The sequence below is a fragment of the Oncorhynchus gorbuscha genome, linkage group LG03 (assembly GCF_021184085.1).
Source record: "Oncorhynchus gorbuscha isolate QuinsamMale2020 ecotype Even-year linkage group LG03, OgorEven_v1.0, whole genome shotgun sequence".
NCBI classification, from domain to species: Eukaryota; Metazoa; Chordata; class Actinopteri; order Salmoniformes; family Salmonidae; genus Oncorhynchus; species Oncorhynchus gorbuscha.
Window position 1 is genome coordinate 27,054,740 of NC_060175.1, and position 22,064 is coordinate 27,076,803.

General features: G+C 43.0%; 1 protein-coding gene across 4 annotated transcripts; it reads right to left on the reverse strand.

Annotated features, from left to right (window-relative positions):
- Positions 1–1,855: 1,855 nt before the first annotated feature.
- LOC124029805 (eukaryotic translation initiation factor 4E transporter-like) lies at positions 1,856–20,665 on the reverse strand. 4 transcript variants are annotated; one of them, XM_046341394.1, is made up of 19 exons: positions 20,230–20,665; positions 19,099–19,250; positions 18,937–19,010; positions 18,687–18,814; positions 18,202–18,467; positions 17,745–17,937; positions 17,273–17,436; positions 16,537–16,675; positions 15,989–16,168; positions 15,455–15,786; positions 13,702–13,782; positions 13,335–13,536; positions 13,056–13,162; positions 5,220–5,359; positions 4,969–5,077; positions 4,532–4,658; positions 3,921–4,262; positions 3,269–3,445; positions 1,856–3,059 (listed from the first exon to the last, which is right to left on the reverse strand). In XM_046341394.1, exons 2-19 carry the CDS (start codon positions 19,189–19,191, stop codon positions 2,830–2,832), a joined length of 3,084 nt encoding a protein of 1,027 aa, XP_046197350.1. In that variant the 5' UTR covers positions 19,192–19,250; positions 20,230–20,665; the 3' UTR covers positions 1,856–2,829. The 4 variants fall into 4 exon arrangements, with proteins under 4 accessions (XP_046197350.1, XP_046197343.1, XP_046197363.1 ...); XM_046341387.1 differs by having other exon boundaries at positions 17,273–17,439; positions 20,230–20,664; XM_046341407.1 differs by having other exon boundaries at positions 4,969–5,050; positions 20,230–20,663.
- Between the last annotated feature and the right edge of the window lie 1,399 nt (positions 20,666–22,064).

The window sequence follows — 22,064 nt, forward strand, 5'->3', positions numbered from 1 at the left end:
CAAATATATTCATACCATTTCTCTTCCTGGTTTCTCCCACACAAGCCCCCTCCCCCAGCCACAGGCAAGGTTGAGATGAGGTTCGTTCCTCTGGCCAGGCGTTGCTACGCATGACAGATTTTTCAACGCCTGGGTAGTGGTAGATTCAACCGCGCGTCCGATTATAATTTTTACGCTGCAAATTGACCACACAAATATTGTATTTGAAGATGCATAATTTCACACCTTGATTACATTGAGACGCGAGCATGACTTGTGTGTGGGAATACTACAGATTTTACCGAACCCCTGAAAGGTTCGACTAAACCGTGAAAAAATTAAAACACCCTTGAGCCAGCATCTGTTGCCGATCAGTGTTTTAGTAAGCGTCAGTCGACTTTACGCGCAACCATTGGGTGAGGCATGCAATGTCTGGCACCAAAGGCAACTGAGTGTCCTGCGTGCAGAACCGTACATGTGTTAGAATAAATGGCAAAACATGCTTTGAAGAGGTTGAACCCAACCATAGTTGACGGTGCAATTTTTTTTATAACCCATTCCATTTTAGTGGACCAAAAAAGAAAAATGGAAGCCTACTGTTCAAAGTTCAGATGCCTTTGGAGAATTGCACAACCATCTGCATATGCAAATATTAGCCGTGTCATGTTCTGAGTAAGGGAAAGAAAGTGAGAACCATTTACATTTAAGTCATTTAGCAGATGCTCTTATCCAGAGCGACTTACAAATTGGTGCATTCACCTTGACATCCAGTGGAACAGTCACTTTACAATAGTGCATCTAAATCTTAAAGGGGGGGGTGAGAGGGATTACTTATCCTGTCCTAGGTATTCCTTAAAGAGGTGGGGTTTCAGATGTCTCCGGAAGGTGGTGATTGACTCCGCTGTCCTGGCGTCGTGAGGGAGTTTGTTCCACCATTGGGGGGCCAGAGCAGCGAACAGTTTTGACTGGGCTGAGCGGGAGCTGTACTTCCTCAGTGGTAGGGAGGCGAGCAGGCCAGAGGTGGATGAACGCAGTGCCCTTGTTTGGGTGTAGGGCCTGATCAGAGCCTGGAGGTACTGAGGTGCCGTTCCCCTCACAGCTCTGTAGGCAAGCACCATGGTCTTGTAGCGGATGCGAGCTTCAACGAAGCCAGTGGAGAGAACGGAGGAGCGGGGTGACGTGAGAGAACTTGGGAAGGTTGAACACCAGACGGGCTGCGGCGTTCTGGATGAGTTGAAGGGGTTTAATGGCACAGGCAGGGAGCCCAGCCAACAGCGAGTTGCAGTAATCCAGACGGGAGATAACAAGTGCCTGGATTAGGACCTGCGCCGCTTCCTGTGTGAGGCAGGGTCGTACTCTGCGGATGTTGTAGAGCATGAACCTACAGGAATGGGCCACCGCCTTGATGTTGGTTGAGAACGACAGGGTGTTGTCCAGGATCACGCCAAGGTTCTTAGCGCTCTGGGAGGACACAATGGAGTTGTCAACCGTGATGGCGAGATCATGGAACGGGCAGTCCTTCCCCGGGAGGAAGAGCAGCTCCGTCTTGCCGAGGTTCAGCTTGAGGTGGTGATCCGTCATCCACACTGATATGTCTGCCAGACATGCAGAGACCGAAAGCCAATTTGGTAAGATCTAAAAATCCATGTTCATCGTCAGCCCAAAATACAAAAATGTAAACAAACCATGAAGGACATTCATTAAGACTGGGGAAAATACCAGTCTTTTAGTTGTGCCTGAATTGTTAAAGCGGACCCGCCAAGATACCCAGTCTTTGCAACTCATTATTCCAAATACGCAGCACAATATCTTCCATTTTCAAAAGGCACATGTTTTAAGTAGTCACTCTTAGTTCAATTCTTACAAATAAACAAAGCAAGTTATGAATTCTTTATTGAACATTATTCATTCTATTTGTGCTTTTAACTTAATAGCACATTACCATAAACTGAATCCTTACCAACCCCAAAGAAAAAAAAAATAAAATAATATATATCATGATTCAGAGCAGTGCTTCTTTTCCAGTGACTGAAGGAATGGGGGGTGGGTCAAGAGGGTTGCAGTAAAAAAAAAAAAAAGGCTGGGGGCTTTTTTAGACATCTTTCCTTAGATCCTCCACCTTTTCAAAACACATTGGAGAATAATTTCAGAGGGGAGGGATCTTAGACGAGCAAATGGATAGGATGCAAGGAATCACAGAAAGAAGAACTGAGAATCAGTGAGCGAAAGGCACAACCAGCACTTGCTGCTCCCCCTGGGGGCTTCCTGTAAGCACCAGCCACCTCTCCAGACAGAGGGCAGGCAGGACACCGACTGACCCAGCCATAGGGAGGACATCTTTTGAAGGGAACACTCAAGATCAACTCCACAATCAAACATGGGTATTGAACTTGCATTAGCCCCTTTCTCAGTGCAGTTCAAATCCATGGGGAAGGTGGGAGAAATAAAACTACCAGGACATGACAATCCTTGCTTCGCTTGGTAGCTACTCCATCTGACTGGCAGTTTTCACTTAAAAACAGAAGGATACAACCTTCCCCTTAACAAGAAAAGAAATATGTACAGGAAGAATAATATCTATTCCCACAGTCTGTACAATTTTGGGCTCATGTTACTTCATCTTTATTGCAAAAAATGCCCAAAAACAAATAAGCTGCAGAAAAGAAATCTTCCACAACTCATCCTTCCCTTTCTTTGAGTTTAGGCCTCGATACTCTACCAGTGACTTCAAGGTTTAAGACAAAACATGGACACGTATTGTTCATTCTCCAGGATCTGTTAGTCTTAGAAATTGAAGACTACATTTTCACTAACAGGGAGGTGAAGGGAGGGGGAAATTTAAGTCTTGCTTTATCCAGAATTCTGGTTGTATGAAACGCCTGAGGGCCCAAACTCGAGTTCGTCTACACTTATGACTTTAGCAGGCATGGAAGGAAGGGACTGCTGCAGCACATCTGAGCCAAACCACTTGGCCAGGCCAGCTCCCCCCACACCAGGAGGGCTACCCACACGTTGCTGGGAGTGGTTTGTCCGATGAGGGCCGTGGTTCTGTGACTGGTGGCCTGGGACTGTTGGATGCACTGAGAGAAAATGAAATTTGTCAGTGAATGCCATGAGGAACATTGGCAAACCCATGTCATAAAGCTAGATCCATTAAGTACCCTCATCTCCCTGCATTTTTTAGACTGTGCATGAACATTAGTATAACATATGCAAAATAGGTTAAAGATAGGGTTGTTGAACTTGTTGAATAATAACAATGACAGACTGAACTGAAAACGCCACTCACTCGGTCTCTGTTGTTGCTGCTGGAGTTGCTGCTGCATGAGTGCTAGCTGCATGGGATTGCTGGCTCTGGGAAGTAAGAGGGGATGTCCCGTTGCTCCTAGGGGGTAGAGGGGTTGTCCGAGTAGGGTAGAGGGCAACCCCTGAAGCTGTGAGAGGTCAACATGTTGTGGAAATATGCCTAAGATGAAGAAAGATTTCAATGAGCACCTCAGCAATCAGTCATTTCCATCCACTTCAGAGTACAAGTAGTAATAGGTTGAAAAATGTATAATTGCTTGAGTACTGTGGATACCAATAAGTGACCTTCCCAGACCCATGTTGCCTAGGGTTAAGAACATTAAATATAGATTATTCATCTGAAATTGTATTACCCCCTCAATTTATTTCTCAGATCCCTTAGCCAATTTGTTTAATAATTTATTCATACAATTTTAATAAAATACACTTTAAAAATTGTATTGGAGATCTGTCCACAGAACCCCGGTAGGACCACACCGAGAACCCCTGGCTTAACAAAGGCAATTAGCGTGTTTGCCCAAACGAGGCACAGAATTACTAATCTTGATCACAAAATAACTAGTTATTTTGTGAACTGTGATTTGTAGATCAGTTTGAAACAAATACAAAGTAATCAAGAGTGGACTTGTACTAACCTGCCTGCATCAGAGCCGGGCCAAGCTGCTGTGGCTGGATGCCCTGGGCCAGCATCCTCTGCAGCACGCTGGGGTGGAGCTGGGGCAGAGCAGGGCGCACCATGGGCACATGTCCATGGGATAGCAGCGGTACTGGGTAGATTGGACGGGGGAAGGGAGAGACAGACCTGGGGGACACCAGGGTAGGGGTGTGGTGCCCAGCGGAGCCTGGCCTAGGACGCTCCTGGGCGTGCTGGCGAGCCTGGGAGTGGGAGGACAGGGGGGTGGAGCAGGCCTTTACCCCTCCAGACTGAGAACCACTACCATTCATCCCATCCAGGAAGGAGCTGGGAGAGCTACTGTCTGTAACACAGGAACACAAACACTACATTTGACAAGACAGGAACAGACAAGTTAAGTGCGGCGACAAGGGCATTCATCCACCTGACTAGAGGCCTAGTTCACTACCACGTGTTTTTTAATTTGATTTATTGTGCAAAACTTATAAGCCCAAAATACACCAGACTAGTTAACCAAGAACGCCTTCTCCAAACAATGTCATAACGGACATGCAAACCTAAATTGACAAAACATTTTAAATACATACATGAAACAGCAGTATGTGAACATACCCTCTTGAGAGTGGCCTTGGGAGTGACCCTCCTTGCTGTCTAGACGACTACCTGGCTCATCTCGACTCTTCTCTTTTGTCTCGTACATCTTACGGATCACAGACGTGGGCACGAAAGATGGCGAAAGCTGTACAGCAGACAAGAACCAGTAGTTACATTACTTTGAGTTATATGAGGGCATTAAAAAAAAGGTAACAAAACAAACCAGACAGTTGGTCAAAAATTGAGTTGTAGTTACAACATTTCAAATTATATATTTAATATACTGTGCATAAGAAGAGTTGGACAGTTCAACAAAAAAGCACTTATTTCCTGAAACCACTATCTGGTTTGATTCAGCGGAGTGATTGAACAGGGTCACATTCATTAGCACAGAGGTAGCCTCCTACCAGTCTGTTTTGTGCCTAATGAATATGATCGACAACCTTTCAACATACCATGCTGGTGACAGTGTTGCTAGGGGAGTTTCTGCCTGCAGGATGAGGGCCTGGACCAGGGGATCGGTTCATCCTGGTTTGTCTGGAGAACACAGTACACAATTGATACCTGAAACCAAGTTCGGAATTACAGGAGGGATCGAAACCCCTATAAAAAAATCAAGGGCCCCCCATAATTACAAAAGATGAATGTTGGGCACCAAGTCATTGTATAATTCAATCCCTGCTTAAAAGCTACAAGTGAAAGTCACCTGTTGTGTTGGTAGGCCTTGTTTGGAGGCAGTTTGTTGTAACCTGTCTGGAAGGCGTGGTGGGCATGGAGAGCCAGGTCTTGCTGGATGATCAGGGCCTGACGGTCAGCCTGGTCAACAGCCATTGACAGCGCCCTCATCTGGAGCCAGAGAAGAAAGCATTCATCTACCACCAGTTTTTACACTCATCTAAAAAGGTTGCAGTTGGCATACCTTCATTGACAATAGCTAGGTTTCCATACAATTTGCGACAGATATTAAAATTCTGAAATCTGTAAAATAAAACAAATATTTTTCCCCACCAGTGGTTCCACCATACTGACTTGTGGATGAAAAGCAATGCTTGATGACAGTGCCCCCCCCCCCCCCCCAAAAGGTACTTAATTAACACTTCATGTAAGTTCAATATGTTTCCATTGCATTTTCAACTCGATAGTGGGCACAAAAAAATGTTGCGTTAAAATAGCAAATGTGCCCACTCTGGTCTTGGCATGTACACGCCACCCAACAGCTTGCAGATCTAGTGCAGGTAGACTAGCCTACATGAGTTTATGGATAGGTGCAATCATTTGCCTAAACGGCAGCCAAGGATCAATCATGTCACCAGAATAAGACCATCAATACTTATCGGGAAGGATCATCATTCACTGTGCACTTTCACCAACTTGTGAGGTTCATCATAACATTTAAATCTGTAGCCTAATAAACTCCATGTTTTTCCGAGTCGTAGTAGGAGAACCACACATTTAAATCCAATTACGTACATAAGTGGACACCCCTTCAAATGAGTGGATTCAGCTATTTCAGCCACACTCACTGTTGGGTGTAAAAAAAAAATATATATATATAAATAAAATTGAGCACAGCCATGCAATCTCCATAGACAAACACTGGCAGTAGAACAGCCTTACTGAAGAGCTTATTGACTGTCAAAGTGGCCATCATAGGATACCACCTTTCCAACTAGTCAGTTCGTCAAATTTCAGGCCTGCTCAAGCTGCCCCGGTCAACTGTGTTATCGTGAAGTAGAAATATCTAGGAGCAATAACGTCTCACAGAACGGGACCACAGAGTGCTGAAGCGCGTAAAAGTTGTCTGTCCTTGGCTGCAATGCTCACTAAAGAGCTCCAAACTGCCACGAAGCAACTTCTCCCAGTGCCTGCCACTGAAAAACATACCCACAGCATGATGCTGCCACCACGCTTCACCATAGGGATGGTGTCAGGTTTCCTCGAGACAGGACACTTGGCATTCAGGCAAAAGAGTTCAATCTTAGTTTCATCAGACCTGAAAATCTTGATTATGATCTGAGAGTCTATGCAGGCTATCATGTGCCTTCTGAGGACTGGACTCTGTCTGGCAACACCACCATAAAGGCCTGATTGGTGGAGTGCTGCAGAGACGGTTGTCCTTCTGGAAGGTTCTCCCATCGTCACAGAAGAACTCTGGAGCACTGTCAGTTTGACCATCAGGTTCTTGGTCACCTCCCTGACCAAGGCCCTTCGCCCCCGATTGCTCAGTTTGGCCAGGCAGCCAGCTCTAGGAGGATCTAAACTTCTATTTAAGAATTATGGAGGCCACTGTGTTCTTGGGGACCTTCAATGCTGCAGAAATGTTTTGGTACCATTCCCCAGATCTGGGCCTCAACATAATCTGTCAGAGCAACAGAATTCCTGCGACTTCATGACTTGGTTTTTGCTCCGACATGCACTGTCAACTGTGGGACCGTATATAGACATGTGCCTTTTCCAAATCATGTTCAATCAATTGAATTTACCACAGGTGGATGCCAATTAAAGTTGTAGAAACAGCAAGGATGTTCAATGGAAACAGGACTCACCGGAGCGCAATTACGAGTTTAATACGCAAACAAATTAATGTTTTTGCTCTGTTATTATGGGGTATTGCGTGTAGATTGTTGACAAAAATAATTTAATCCATTTTAGAATAAGGATGTAACAAAAGGTGGAAAAATCAAGGGGTCTGAACACTAACACTGTTGCACAATTTTCAGCAACCAACAGTTAACATCCCTAGGTAGTACAGTTTAAAGTGTCCTGTACGTTTCCAACTGAGCAGCATGCTAGCCTGTCCACTTTTAGATATTGAAATCATGTAACCTACCTGGAAAATATGCTTGTTTCTCAAAATGAGTTGGCAATTCCTTATACAAATGGTAATTTTTATGCCCATTGCTAGGGCGGTCATGAAATTGTCAGCCGGGTATTGTCATACAAGACTGCCCGTCTCACCGAAATTGACAATTAATTAACACACTTAGCATCTGCAGGCTGCCATGCATAGAAGCCCTGATGCGCGCCTTGGGAATATTACTTTAAAAAAAAAAAATCAATTTAATATACACCGTCAATAAATCCATTATTTATTTTAGGCATGTCTAAAGAAACAAGAACATTCATTTCAGAAGAATAGAATGTTATATGCCATAGGTTTGTTCATTTAGCAGACAAGATACACACAACTCTCATGCAATTATTTAATACAAAGGAAAATGTAATTCAACCTACCCGAATAAAATAAGTGTGCATATGAAGTGGCTAGGTTGAGTGTAAAAGTAATCTGAAACAGGGCCTATAAGCTAGATTTAGAGTTAGTTGTCTACTTTAGTTGTGACATAGAAATTAAAACACAATACTTAGAATGTATAAGAAAATCTTTAGGCTGCATGATAGGCTATAGATTTGAGAAAGTACCAAAAAAAGCTTACACTCAGTTCTTTGCCTCAGACTGCACAGCTTTTTCATCAAGTAAACATTTTCACCATTCTAAATGTTAATCTTGTATTTACTAAAATGTAAAATAACTTTAGATTTAAAATGGCCCATTATAAAGTGGGAAGGAATAGGGAAAAACTCCAATAATAAATGGAAGCCGCTTTCCTGCGGGTTAGTTTCAGGCTACTCTGGTTATTTCACTCCACAGCATCAACCGTTTGAGGTGCATGCAGCCTCTCGCTGCGCTACAGGTGATATTCTGCATGCCATTGGCTCTCCAACCTGGTTCCTGCATTTACCCAGTGCTTAATTTGGGAAACCATGTGAAATCTGTTTTGCGAACATTGATAGTAACATGGTTCTCACGACAAAACATTTCATTAAACTGTTGACAGGCCCCCTCTCTGCGTGCTGGAGGAAGGAAAGAAAGATGGAGATGCACCGATATGAAATTTGACCGCAAGCAATATTCCTTGCCAAAAAAAATATATATATATATATATAGCAGCCTTAAGCATTTTAGTACAGTTAAATAGTTGACACACCAAAGAGCTATTTTGTAAGCATTTACTCATGTCCCCATTACCAGTAAAACATTTCACTTACTGTTTCATTGATCATTTGTTCAGTCTCAACCAGGATTTCATCATACATATCAAGCAGTGAAGTTTCAGCTCAGTCTATCCGTGGCCTCTCCCTCTGTGCGCACTGACCATTTCCACCTGCATCTAATTTCTCATGTAAACCCTGTGTCTGCATCGAAGTAGTGGTTCTTGTACCTAGCGTTGAGCATGGTGGCGACACAGTAGCAGCTCAGCGAGAACTCTGGTAGAGAACCTTTCCAAGTTATTCCAACAGACTGTCAGGTTGTTGAGCCAGCGTTAATGCCATGACGTCTGCAGCAGACGCAGTTTTGTTAATTTCCTGAGTCAATTGTTTGAATGGAGCGCGTTCATGTTTCAAACATCCTCAGCAGCAAGAGAACCAGCACATTCTTGAGAAAGCAATACGGCTTTCTTCACTACCAAATCCTTGTCGACCCACTGTGCTGTCAGACTCGGCATGCTCATGGGGCAGACATCGCTTGTCCGAATGTCAGTCGTGAAGCTAATAGCAGCGACGCCCATAGCAAGTAGCTCATGGATGTGCGTTTCAACAATACTATGCATCTCCGGTAGGGCAACATCTGAAAAATAGCATCTACTTGGTAGTGTGTACCGGTGCGCTACCAGTCAACGAAAGCGAACGTCAACCACGACAGGCGGTTTTGCTTGTCAAGGAACTCCATTATCTCTGCATTAATGGATTTCGCCATCTCACTGAAATGCTCTTACTCCTTCAAATGATCACTCGATCCACACAGCAGACATTGTGGGCGAGGTTAGGAATGCTGTGTTGCACATGTATTGCTCTATTTGTGCCGTCATTGTCATCTACCTACGTTATATACAGTTGAAGTCGGCAGTTCACATTCAACCGAAATTTGTCATTGAAACTCGTTTTTCAACCACTGTTTTGGCAAGTCGGTTAGGACATGTACTTGGTGCATGACAAGTCATTTTTCCAACAATTGTTTAGATTATTTCACTGTATCAATTCCAGTGGATCAGAAGTTTACATACACTAAGTCGACTGTGCCTTTAAACAGTTTGTAAAATTCCAGAAAATTATGTCATGCTTTAGAAGCTTCTGATAGGCTAATTGACATCATTCGAGTCAATTGGAGGTGTACCTGTGGATGTATTTCAAGGCCTAACTTCAAACTCAGTGTCTGTTTGCTTGACATCATGGGAAAAAAAATCAAAAGAAATCAGCCAAGACCTAAAAAAAAGAGAAAGAAGTCTAGTTCATTCTTGGGAGCAATTTCCAAACGCCTGAAGGTCCACGTTCATCTGTACAAACAATAGTACGCAAGTATAAACACCACAGAGCAGTCATACCGCGCAGGAAGGAGACTTCTGTTTCCTAGAGATTAAAGTACTTTGGTGCAAAGTGCAAATCAACAAAAGACCTTGTGAAGATGGAGGAAAATGGTTACTAAAGTATCTATCCACAGTAAAACGAGTCCCATTTCGACATAACCTGAAAGTCTGCACAGCAAGGAAGAAGCCACTGCTCCAAAACCTTCATAGAAAAGCCAGACTACGGTTTGCAACTGCACATGGGGACAAATATCATACTGGTCTGATGAAACAAAAATAGAACTGTTTGGCCAGAATGACCATCATTATGTTTGGTGGAAAAAGGGAGGTTTGCAAGTCGAACACAATCCCAAACGTGAAGCACGGGGGTGGCAGAATCATGTTGTAGGAGTGCTCTGCTGCAGGGGGGAGTGGTGCACTTCACAAAATAGATGGCATCATGATGGAAAATGTGGATATATTGAAGCAACATCAAGACATCAGTCAGGAAGTGTGTCTTCCAAATGGACAATGACCCCAAGCATACTTCCAAAGTTGTGCAATCAAAGCCCCGATGTCAATCCCATAGAAAACGTGTGGGCAGAAATGAAAAAGCGTGTGCGATCAAGGAGGCCTACAAACCAGACTCAGTTACACCAGCTCTGTCAGGAGGAATGGGCCAAAAGTCACCCAACTGTTTGTGGGAAGCTTGTGGAAGGCTACCCAAAACATTTGACCCAAATTAAACCATTTAAAAAAGGCAATGCTACCAAGTACCAATTGAGTGTATGTAAACTTCTTACTCACTGGGAATGTGATTAAAGAAAGAAATCATTTTCTCCTATTATTCTGACATTTCACATTCTTAAAATAAAGTCTTGATCCTAACTGACCAAAGACAGGGAATTTTTACTAGGATTAAATGTCAGGAATTGTGAAAACTGAGTTGAAATGCATTTGGCTAAGGTCTATGTAAACGTCCGACTTCCACTGTAGGTACGCACGGCAGCTTTGACATCAGTTTTTACGACGGCGTTAAACTAGACATCGGGCTGAGGCCAGCATTTTTAGCCAATATCGGCCAATTCAGATATATCATGCATCCCTAAAAGGCACGGTTGTTAAATATTCTATAGCAAAAGTTAATCAGCCTATTAATTATGAGAGTATAAATTCACTCTAATTGTAGGCTTAGCTGCCCTGAACAAGCAATGAACCAAACGCATCGCCTACGCCTAGAAGTACTCTTCTAGACTCATGGATAGAAAGTTCAGAGCGTAGCATTAGGTAAGCAGTCAAAGGCAAAAACGCATATTGAACAAATTAGGATATGCTAGACCAATGTAACAATGAAATCTTAAAATACATTTTATGTTTTTTTGCCATGCGTAATATGCGGTAGGCTATGTATTGTATAATGGCACAATCACTTTAATTCAGTCTTTTTGGAGGGGCTTGGGCTCACAGGCCTATGCATGTGCATAAACTAGTATGCTTATGGTTGTTTAGAATGAATCATATAACGAACGGTCCATTTTGTATTGTTAGGCTTCAAATCATCCCCAACGACCATGTTTTCCAGTTTCAACCTGCTGTTAAATTTCTTTGTTCAAATTGATCACAATGAGGGGCGTTCTAAACATACATATTGCTTTGATAAGGGTTTCATGCAATTTTCAATTGTATTTAAGTCAGATGGTCTATACAGCACCGAGTAGCAGGCCATTAGCGACCTAATGGTCATTAGCGTGTTGGGAACTACCAATGTCCAGAGTGCATAAGAGATTACTGTGACTCATTGGTCACGTATAATTTTACTGCGGTCCTGACTCATTACTGCCGATAATACCGTCACCAGCCCTACTCAATGCACATTTATAAAAACAGACTACAGCTAGCACGTAACAGTACGTGGAAAATGCTGCTCGAGTAAAACTGATAGGGATGTGAATCTTTCCATTTTAAGACTATTCAATATGCATCTAGAGCAGGAAAGGCTGGTGGGAGGAGATATAGGAGGACAGGCTCATTCTAATGGAACTTTGTCAAACATACAGAAGCCACATTTGATTCCATTTATTACAAAGAGCTCATCCTCCTACAACTCCACCCACCAGCCTCCGCTGCTCTAGATACAAGGGCTCCGATACAGGAACGGTACATTTTAGTCTGAAAGGATTCAGTGAGATTCGAGAACAAATCGAAGTGATAGGTTTCGATATACTAAGATGTTCCATAAACACATTCATTTTCTATTCTAAATAAAAATCTGCTGCCGGAGCTCATGAGCTGGAGGATTGTCTGTACTGTAGGCCCCTAATCTAGCCACAACACTATCACTTTCAGATAGAAGAAAGTAATTTGAGCAACGTTTAAAAAAAAAAAGTGAATTGGCGATTCCCAATGTTTGAACAGATTTTCTCATCGATGCTTGCTACATTTAGATCAGTTTGGAGTATGCGCACCGATGCAGTCCAATCTTAAACATTGGAATAGGGAACCGATGCGTAGCGGTGAATAGTTACAGCCCTAGAAACAGAGCATTAATTTTCTAGAAACCCTTTTCATTAATACTCCAGTTTTAGTAGGGTATGCTCTCAGTTGAGACAAAAATATAGATTACAGTCAAATAAATGGCTCAATGTTGTTTCGGTGTCTATATGAACAAGTCTGTTTGACCAAACCTCAAATTGCAAGTTGAAACTACTTGTTGTTAGTGAGGAAGTAGTAATCTTTAATATCTGTTGTGAGTGGCAGAGAGGGGCTTAGTGCATGTGTGGAAAGGGACACAGTACACAAGGAGACAAGCCATGAGAACAAGTGGACATAAATGTTCATAAAAACCTTGATTCTTGCGATACAGGCATTTGGAATTTTTCACTAAAACAAATTTGATATGTCGCCCAGCCCTACTTCAGAAAAGTGTTACTGTCCCAAAATTAGGGCCGGGATGATACCAGTATCACAATTTTTCCATGACAAAAAGGAAAACACAAAGCAGACTTTAGGCCCTTTAAAACCTGTTGTATGTAAAATAGTGTCCTATAGCTTTGAAAATAAAATGGATTATAATGTGATACAAATATTAGGGTTGTTTTCCTAAAGAAGTTAAAGCAGTTTGATACTAATGAGTTGAGATACTGGTATCGTCCTGGCCCGACCCATCATTGGGCAATTTGATAGACAAGAGTATCTCTGACCTGTTGTTGCTGTTGTAGGGTGGGTCCATGTCCAGGACCAGGGCTGAAGGATCTATGGATCTCTGGGAACTGCTCCTCAATCATGGGCTGTGGACCAACAGGGTAACCTGAAAAGGTCACAAGACAAAACCAGTCACTCAATTACACTGTAGTTATTAGGCACCAAATGGAAGAAAATTGCCCTGAAACAGGGGCAGGGTAGAGACTCTGAACATTTGTTTTCTACGGTATACCCTAATGAACACAACCTAGTCTTAGCTTCCAAAGAGTAATCTCTACCGGCGGGAGGATGCATGCGTCCATGGAAGTAGTCAGGAGAGGGAGCCCTCTGTGTGAAGAGTGGAGGAGAGGGCCCCCTGTGCTGTAGCAGGCTGTGTTGAGGACCAGAGCCAGGGTGTGGAGGGGCATTGGGGCTGCCCAGCAGGCTGTGGAGGAGTGAAGGGGAGCCTCTACAGGGAGGTCCCTGTGCACCCAGAAGCTCCTGTAACAGTTTTACACACATTTCAGATGGGACCAACACAGACTTCATAAAATAAGCACTAATCAGAGAGTCCGCCATTCCTAAACAAACAAAATAATGCTATCCTTTCATGCTACATCTTACTATCAAAATCCCACATTCAAGCTAGTCCCAAACCACACACACCTGGAATATGTTCTTGTGCTGTTGGGTAGGCACTGTGGCTTCAGGCAGGGGCACTACAGCAGGGTTCGAGGGCTGATTGAGCTGTAAATGGGGTGGAAGGTGGTGCAATCAGACAGCCGTCTTGGTAGTGGACACTTAATCCATCCCACTGGGAATTTTCTGATGCATACATTTTGATTTGATTTATTTGACCTTTATTTAACCAGGTAGGCCAGTTCAGCACAAGTTGTCATTTACAACTGACCTGGCCAAGATAAAGCAAAACAACAAAAACAGAGTTACAAACAGTCAATAACACAAAAGAAAATAAAATAGATTATTCTATGTACATTGTGTGCAAATGTAGAAGAGGAGAGGTAGGCAAGAAGTAGGCCCAAGAGGCAAAAATAACTACAATATAGCATTAATACTGGAGTGATAGATGTGCAAGTAGATACTGGGGTGCAAAAGAGCAAGAGCGTAAGTAATATGGGGATGAGGTAGTCAGGTGTGCAATTTACAGATTGGCTGTGTACAGGTACAGTGATCTAAGCTGCTCTGACAGCTGATGCTTAAAGTTAGAGGGAGATATCAGTCTCCAGCTTCAGTGATTTTTGCAATTCCTTTGTAATTGCATCAGAGAACTTGAAGGAAAGGCAGCCAAAGGAAGTGTTGGCACAACACGATTCGTACCAAGGCTGGGAATATCATAAAACCCAAGTGTACAAAATGGGCATGTAAATAGCCCACTGAATAATGAGTTAATTATCCTAAAACGCAACGGGATTTAACAGTCTATTCTCTGAGGAACTCGTTTTAGTCTCTCCACAGTAGATATGCTGCCATTTGATCAGTTAAACCACCTCAAGTGGCAGTTGAGAAATAATCTCCAATCTAAGATATACATTTGAAATTAAATCCTACCTCTAATCTAAGTTTAATTTTCACTTGAAACCTAGAACCATTTTAAGCCTGTTGAATGAATTTTTAAAATTCCCATTGATGGAGAAGAGCCAGCCAGAGGCAATGAAAGTCCTGAATGTAGATATACCGCCATCAAATCAAATCAAATTTATTTATATAGCCCTTCGAAGCTGATATCTCAAAGTGCTGTAGAAACCCAGCCTAAAACCCCAAACAGCAAACAATGCAGGTGTAAAAGCACGGTTTAAAAAACTCCCTTTAAAGGAACCGGGCTATGTGGGGTGGCCAGTCCTCTTCTGGCTGTGCCGGGTAAGATTATAACTGAACATTTTCCCATTGGGATGGAGAAGAGCAAAATATGTCTCAGCCAGAGGCAATGAAAGTCCTGAATGTAGATATACCGCCATGTCCATAGATCAAAGTGACAGACATTCACCAGGGTACAAAACTAACAGGACAGTGATAATCCAGTAGAATTTGATATGAAGTATAATGTTAAGGGTTAATGTAAAGAAAATCTGTATGCAATCCTTTGATTGTCATGTTACTGCATCGAGATTCAGGTGAATCCAGAACACCCCTCGAAAGAGGAAGTCTTCGAACTTTCCTTTACAATTGTATACCCATCACTTTCCCAGATGTACTGACTTCGGTGTTTTGATTTAATGGTTAGGATGTTAGCTTTCATGCATCATTTGCCACACTCACAGCAAAACATACGTGGGTCAGTTTACCAGACTCTAGGTTACCCGAAGCAGCTCAAAGCAGTTAGGGCTTAAACACCCAGCTGGAAGCATACCAACAGGACAATCAGTGCTTTTTAAAGATTAGCCGAGAGCGGCACACTTACGTTGCTGTTCACTTGGTTCTCTTTGGGGTGGCTGGGCAGTGTTCCACTTGCCTTCATGCTGCTGACCAACTTGTTAAAGGCGGACATGTCAGGGTCTCTGGCCCGTGAACACGGGGACGCTGCATTGGGGCCTACACTGCCTGTTAGAGCCCGCTCCAGGTGCTCAGCCATGAAGGGTGTGCCACTGCTGGTGCTGCCTCCGCCACCTATGCTTCCCTGCTGCTGATGCTGGTGGGCCTTTCGTGGCATTTGGTGGTGAAGTTCCGAGCCCACTTTCAGCTCCTTCAGGCCCCCCTCTACCTCCTCCAAAGAGAGAACTACACCCGAGTGAGCTGGGGGACAAGGCAGAAGGGCAATGTAAACATGCACATCATACCAATGCACCAAAACCTACGAACCATGAATCTAGTCTTAAATGCTGAACTAGCCACAAGACCTAACCATTTTTATACAAGACAAATTTTGTAGTAGTCTTGCAGCTGATGTAGTTGACATGGTGGAATTTAGGTACTGGTTATGTAAAGGATAACTCACTGCTCTGCTGTAGCCGTTGCTTGTTAACATTGAGGCTGGAGAGGAGGGGTTTCAAGTCTATCTTGGCCTTGTGTAACAGCTCCAGGATGTCCACCTTATCCCTACACTCCACTGCCTGGATGGGGGTGAAGTAGGGGACAGGGCCCCCCTGGCTAGGGGACGTACAGCGGGGGTCCAGCCCTGAGGGAGGGAGGGGTAAACCAATCATTTCCCAAATTTAGACAATAGGGTGCAGTTGCCTAGACAAATTAAGTTTGTGTTTATTTCAGGATTAGGCTTAATCTGTGGCCATAACAAATGTGTTAGTCCTCAATGTAAAAAAGCATTGTATTTCATGTTATTCAATTATGCTTCTATAATAAATGAAACAGAAGGCATAACTAAGGAGGGAATGAAGTCCCACCTCCCCGGGGATGAATTCTAGCCTGGTCCCAGATCAGTTTATGCAGTCTTGCCAACTCCTATGTCATTGTCATGCTAATGACCACAGGAGTTGGCAAGACAGCAAACAGATCTGGGACCATGCGAGAAGTGTGCCCCTTCCTTACCGGCCAGTCTCTCCAGCTCCTCGTGGGGGGTGGAGCGCAGGCTGGAGGAGCGGCTGCCTGAAGGACTCAGGTTACTGGAGAACCACCGGCTGAAACGGCTGGCCGACACAGGGCCCTCACCCAGAACATCCTCTATCATCTGCAACATAGGGACAGAGGCCGGTCAGAGGCAAGTTGGTAGTCCAGAGTGGCAGACTGCTAAAGGGTGGGTGTGACACTTATATTTAGGGCTCTGTCCATGTGCACAATCAGGCTTTTTGTCAGTAGTGTACCCTTCATTCATTGAATCTGCGCTTTATTTCCCTATCCCATGTCTATAAAATAGGGAAATTATCTCCCTTTGCTAATAATTTGCAAGGTATTCTAAAAAGTGACGTAATAAACTGGAACACAATGGGCATAGACTGAACACTAACAAACCCACCACACTGGAGGAGAAACCAGTTGGGTCCCTTACAACCTTTCACTGCAATTTTTTAAATCATAATACAGCAAGAAAATATTTTAGAAAGTACAATGTCCTTGACAGGGTGACAATATCACCATCATTCATCCAAATAGACAAAGAAAAGTCCCAAGTGATAACACCATGAAACTAACCTCCAGTGTATGAGAAGACCATGTGTAGCCAACTACAGACCAATGCATGGTATATTTAAAGTTGATTTATAACACAGTGCACACCTTATAGCCCCCAAACACACACCGTAAACATGCAGTGCTGCCCAGGACTTACAGAGGCCAGTCCTGGCATGGTCTTCTCCAGGTTGAAAAACTCATTGAAGTCAAAGTCTCCTGATGTCTGCTCTGGTAGGACCTCTGGGTGAGGGACCTCCTGGTCTGCTGTAGAGTGAGAATCTCTCACTACATGCTCCTCTGCTAACCCACCGTTACATTCCACTGCTGAACACAATGCAAACATGACAATGAATAAACACATAACAAACCATCGGGGTAGCTTGCTGGTTGAAGATAAACTGATCGCTGAATGGCTACTGAAGTTAGACAATTACATTGATGGAAGCTACAATATTGAATCTTGACGTTGCATCAGATACCACCACCCCCCGGTACTCATTTTAAAGTATATGGAGTTATTTTTTACTCAAACCACCCGCACACCAGATTGGACCCAGCCACCAGACAACCTTTTTGGGGGACACCAATTCCCATGATCTCCAATGGTGATATGATGCAGCATGACTTGCCTTCTCTCACAGAGTCTGTCCTCTTCCTGGAGCGTTTGGGTCTGCGCTTGTCCTCCTCCAGGATCTTGTCATCAAAGCCAATGAGTTCAATGGTCTCTGATTGGCTGGTCGGGCCCCCTGAGAACCACTCCGGCTCTTCCTCCAGGTCATTCCTTCTCCTCTCACTGAACACACGCTTGTCCCCAAAGTCACGCTGCAGGAAAAGGAAGAACTGGTATATGCCAAATCTAACAGGCTGCTAAATACCATGGGAAATATTTAAAGAGAGCAAAGAGTGGAATGTGTACACAGCTCCTGACAATTGTCATTTAGATTTATTACTGCAGGAAGTAGGCCTCCCATTGAGGCACAAGAAATAGCCATTTTGTGTGTAGGTACATAAAGATAACTATTTGTCCCTTTAGGGCCATTCTGTTTGAATTGAATGCAGCTCAGGAAGCAGCAGACAGACACTAACCCTGAACCTCTTATCCTTGAAGTCTCGCTCCTTCTCCACGCGGGGTTCCCTCTCCCTTTCGAACCCTCGGGCCGCCATGATGCGCCCACTGCCGATGCGCCGCGCCACACCCAACCGGAGACTCTCATTCTCCTTATTCTCCAGGGGGCTGACAGGGCGCCGGGTGGGTGCAGGCAAAGCATTGCCAACACACCCCCCTCCGAAGCTACGACGCTGTGGGCTGAGCACCACATCCAGGTCATCCTCCTTTAGTCGCTCACGGGGATCTGAGAACAGTGTCACAAAAAAACAGTTAGCATTCAACATTCACACTAATGAGTCATAGCTTATTCTACAAAGAATAGAAGAGTAAACAAGGTGGCGTGTCTAAGGACAGCTGTAGAAATTTGAGCTCAAAAGCCCTCAACCTCATAGAGTATGTTTTAAATGTGTATGCCAGTCATTTGAATATCAGCTATGAAAATGATACTACATTACTCATTTACCTGCAATTCTACGTTTCAGAGGGATCCTATCATCCACAAAGTCCTTCTTATATCCATCCACAGGAGAGCTGCACTCCGAGGTGGGGTACAGCGAAGCATGCCACTTCTCAGGGTCCCACACACCATCACTGGACACCCCCCACCCCAAAAAAACAACAGTTAAATCAGAGGGAACAACTCAAGAGTTAGCATAGAACTACAAGTGTTTGTCACACTTTGTACTAATTTGACCCAATCTAAAAACACTCACCTGTCAAATTTTTCCAAAAGACAATCTGGCCTTTCATTAGAGATTGGGAAATATTTTATCTCCAAAAGCTCCTCCTGTCAGAAGACAAATTATGTTAACCCACAAAGTTGTGCTGCGAGTGCGCAGCCATCTATTTATATTAGCCATGCATCGCCAAAATACCTTGGTATATCTGTAAGGGGATGGTCCAGTTGATTCCTTGACCACCTCGATGTCACCATTCTCCTGCACCTCTACACAAGCATCCCTTTCCATGACTCCGTCAGGTGGCCAAACAAATATATAACTTCTGTTTTAAGATCTTAGTAGTATACCTGTTAAAGAATGACATACTGTTATGAAATAACCCATACAGGCCTACTATATCTACCAAAAGTAAAACATTCATAACCCTGAAAGTGAATTCTATATTGGTGAGGAAGACACTGAAAAGTCTGAATAAAGACTGGATATTCAAACATCATTCTGGCATTATTTTAATAGTAGGTTGCGTAGTAATTACAAGAAAATAGTCAATATCAACACGCAAAGATCAAGCCTATATCACCACTAGCTACATTCGAGAAATACATAGCCTTTCTTAGCACATTAACGCGAGGTCTCCGACGTGGCCTGGAGTTAAAAGCAGACAAGACGAAATTGAAAAACTAAACTGGTCTGGCAACAAGTCAGCCATCCATACCTGAGCGGCATAGCGAAGTGACGATTAACGTTACCAAGTCAGCTAATGATGGCAATTAGGTAGCCAACTAACGTTCGCATGCTAGGAAATTGGCGATCATTAGTTAGCAAGCTAAATAATTTAATGCTGACACGCAGTCAAGCAACTGGAAGTATCCATCTAAATTACTAAGGGTCAAGCTGACTCACTAAAATGTGGAACTACCGTTAGCTAGCTAATTGAAAGGTGTACTGGCAAATGACATGAATACGCTGATACTAAGCCAGCCGGCGTCAAATATTCAATGAATGGCTAACAATTAGCTAACTACCTATCTAGTTTGAAGTTACGACCATTGGCGTCGTGTTTGGTTTACTTGGTAGTTAACTAACGTTATGTAGTTGGCCAACTAGTTAGCATACTTAGAGGCCAAAACTTTGTTTAGTTGAGCAAGCTAGCCTGAACGCCGACTTGTTGTGGGATAATTTGATAGCCAAGTTACCCAACTAACGCGTTAGCCACAAATTCAATGAATAAATGCCTAGCAGTCAAGTAACGTTAACAAACCCACCAACATAAATCACTCTTAAAGTTGCAGATACGTATATGTAAAAAGGTACCCAATCACTTACAATTCTGTTCAGAAAACGTATGAAGCCAAAAGATGTTAGCTAGCTAACCTAGCTCTACGGCTAGTTAGCCAGCTAGCTAGCTGGGGATAAACCCTTCCAATAAGTGCACGTTTTTCTTACAATTAACTAGGGTCGTTTTTTCAACAAAGAGCCAACGCCCGTGACATTTCTACGAACACAAATCCAAAAGTATACTGGCGTGTTATATTGTCGAAGTAGACTTGTCTTCGGTATATGTTTCGTCGCAGCAGCGAATTTGCGTTCATCACCACTTAGTTTGGAACGAGTTCTTCGTAGGCTTGATTATATAGTGCCCATCACTAATGCCTTGCTGAACTATTTCGAAATATAATCAATAATTTATTAAAACCATTACTGTATTTGACAATGTCTCTTTTGACTATGAAAATAATATATGTATTTAGATAAAATATAAACGGCTGCTTGTCTTTTATGAGTGAGTCATTTCATATCAGGCTTTCTGTATGGTCAGCTAATTGTTATCATTCCATAGCAGAGCGATGAATGCTGATAATTTTCACTTTCAATGCTTAAAAAAAAAACAACTAGCCCTTTCCTTGATTGCTAATTTGACATGTAGGCCTGTTCAACCAAAGGGTACTCAACACATCCACATTTTTATTTCTTAGTAAATTATACCAGTGCCCTGTCATGTTAAGGCAAGATTATCTGTGCTTTAAAGCACCCTTAACTGAAATGTACGTGTTTTGTGTATGTGGTCTGTTGGTTTGCACACAGAGTAAGTTTGTAAAACAGCACGCGGTCACTTAATAACACGGGTGCCACCATAAAGATCAGAATCTTTATTTGTTTTAAAGGGTATGACAGAAACACCAAACGTTCTGTTAAAAATAAATTAACTTGATCGCACAAAGCTGGCCTACTTCAACATGATGTCTGTAAAACTCGCTCAACCCGCTGGTTTCAACTTCACCTCTAAGGAAGAAGAAACTTAATGATTGGACGGACAATGAGCCTCTCAACTGATCAAATAGTGTGCGTGGTGCAATTGCAAAATATACACCTCTGAGAAAACAGTAAGAATAAGCAAGAACAAAGGCCCTGACCTCGGCGAGTTCCCTTCAAAACAAAAGTCTCGCAATGAATATGGTAAATAATAATAGAAATGGTCAAATGTTATTAGGAAATGTTAGCAGACTTAGAATTTTAACAAAATCAAAAAAGGGTAAATTAGCTTGAATGCAGTATGTTCTTTCAATTGGACAGACATAATTGCCTGAACGTCGTGTCGCAGTAAAGGGGGGCGGGGTATCCATTCCACTCAGGAGCATTTCGAGTTTCCAAATCCACAGTTTACATTTAACATTTACATTTAAGTCATTTAGCAGACGCTCTTATCCAGAGCGATTTACAAATTGGTGCGTTCACCTTATGACATCCAGTGGAGCAGCCACTTTACAATAGTGCATCTAAATCTTTTAAGGGGGGGGTTGAGAAGGATTACTTTATCCTATCCTAGGTATTCACCCCAATGAGTGTCGCTTCTCATTTTGCGGCACTTAAATTGGCCAATCAGCTTAATTCAATAGTGTTTTTCATATTGGTTATACAGTGCATTCAGAGCTCTTCACTTTTTCCACATTTTGTTAGTTACAGCCTTACTCTAAATGGATTAAATTGTTTCCCCTCCATCAATCTACACACAATAACCCATAATGACAAAGCAAAAACGTAAAAAAAAAAAACATTTTTGCAAATGCATAAAAAATGTACAACTGAAATATCACATTTACATAAGTATGTCGACCCTTTATTCAGTACTTTGTTGAAGCACATTTGACAGTGATTACAGC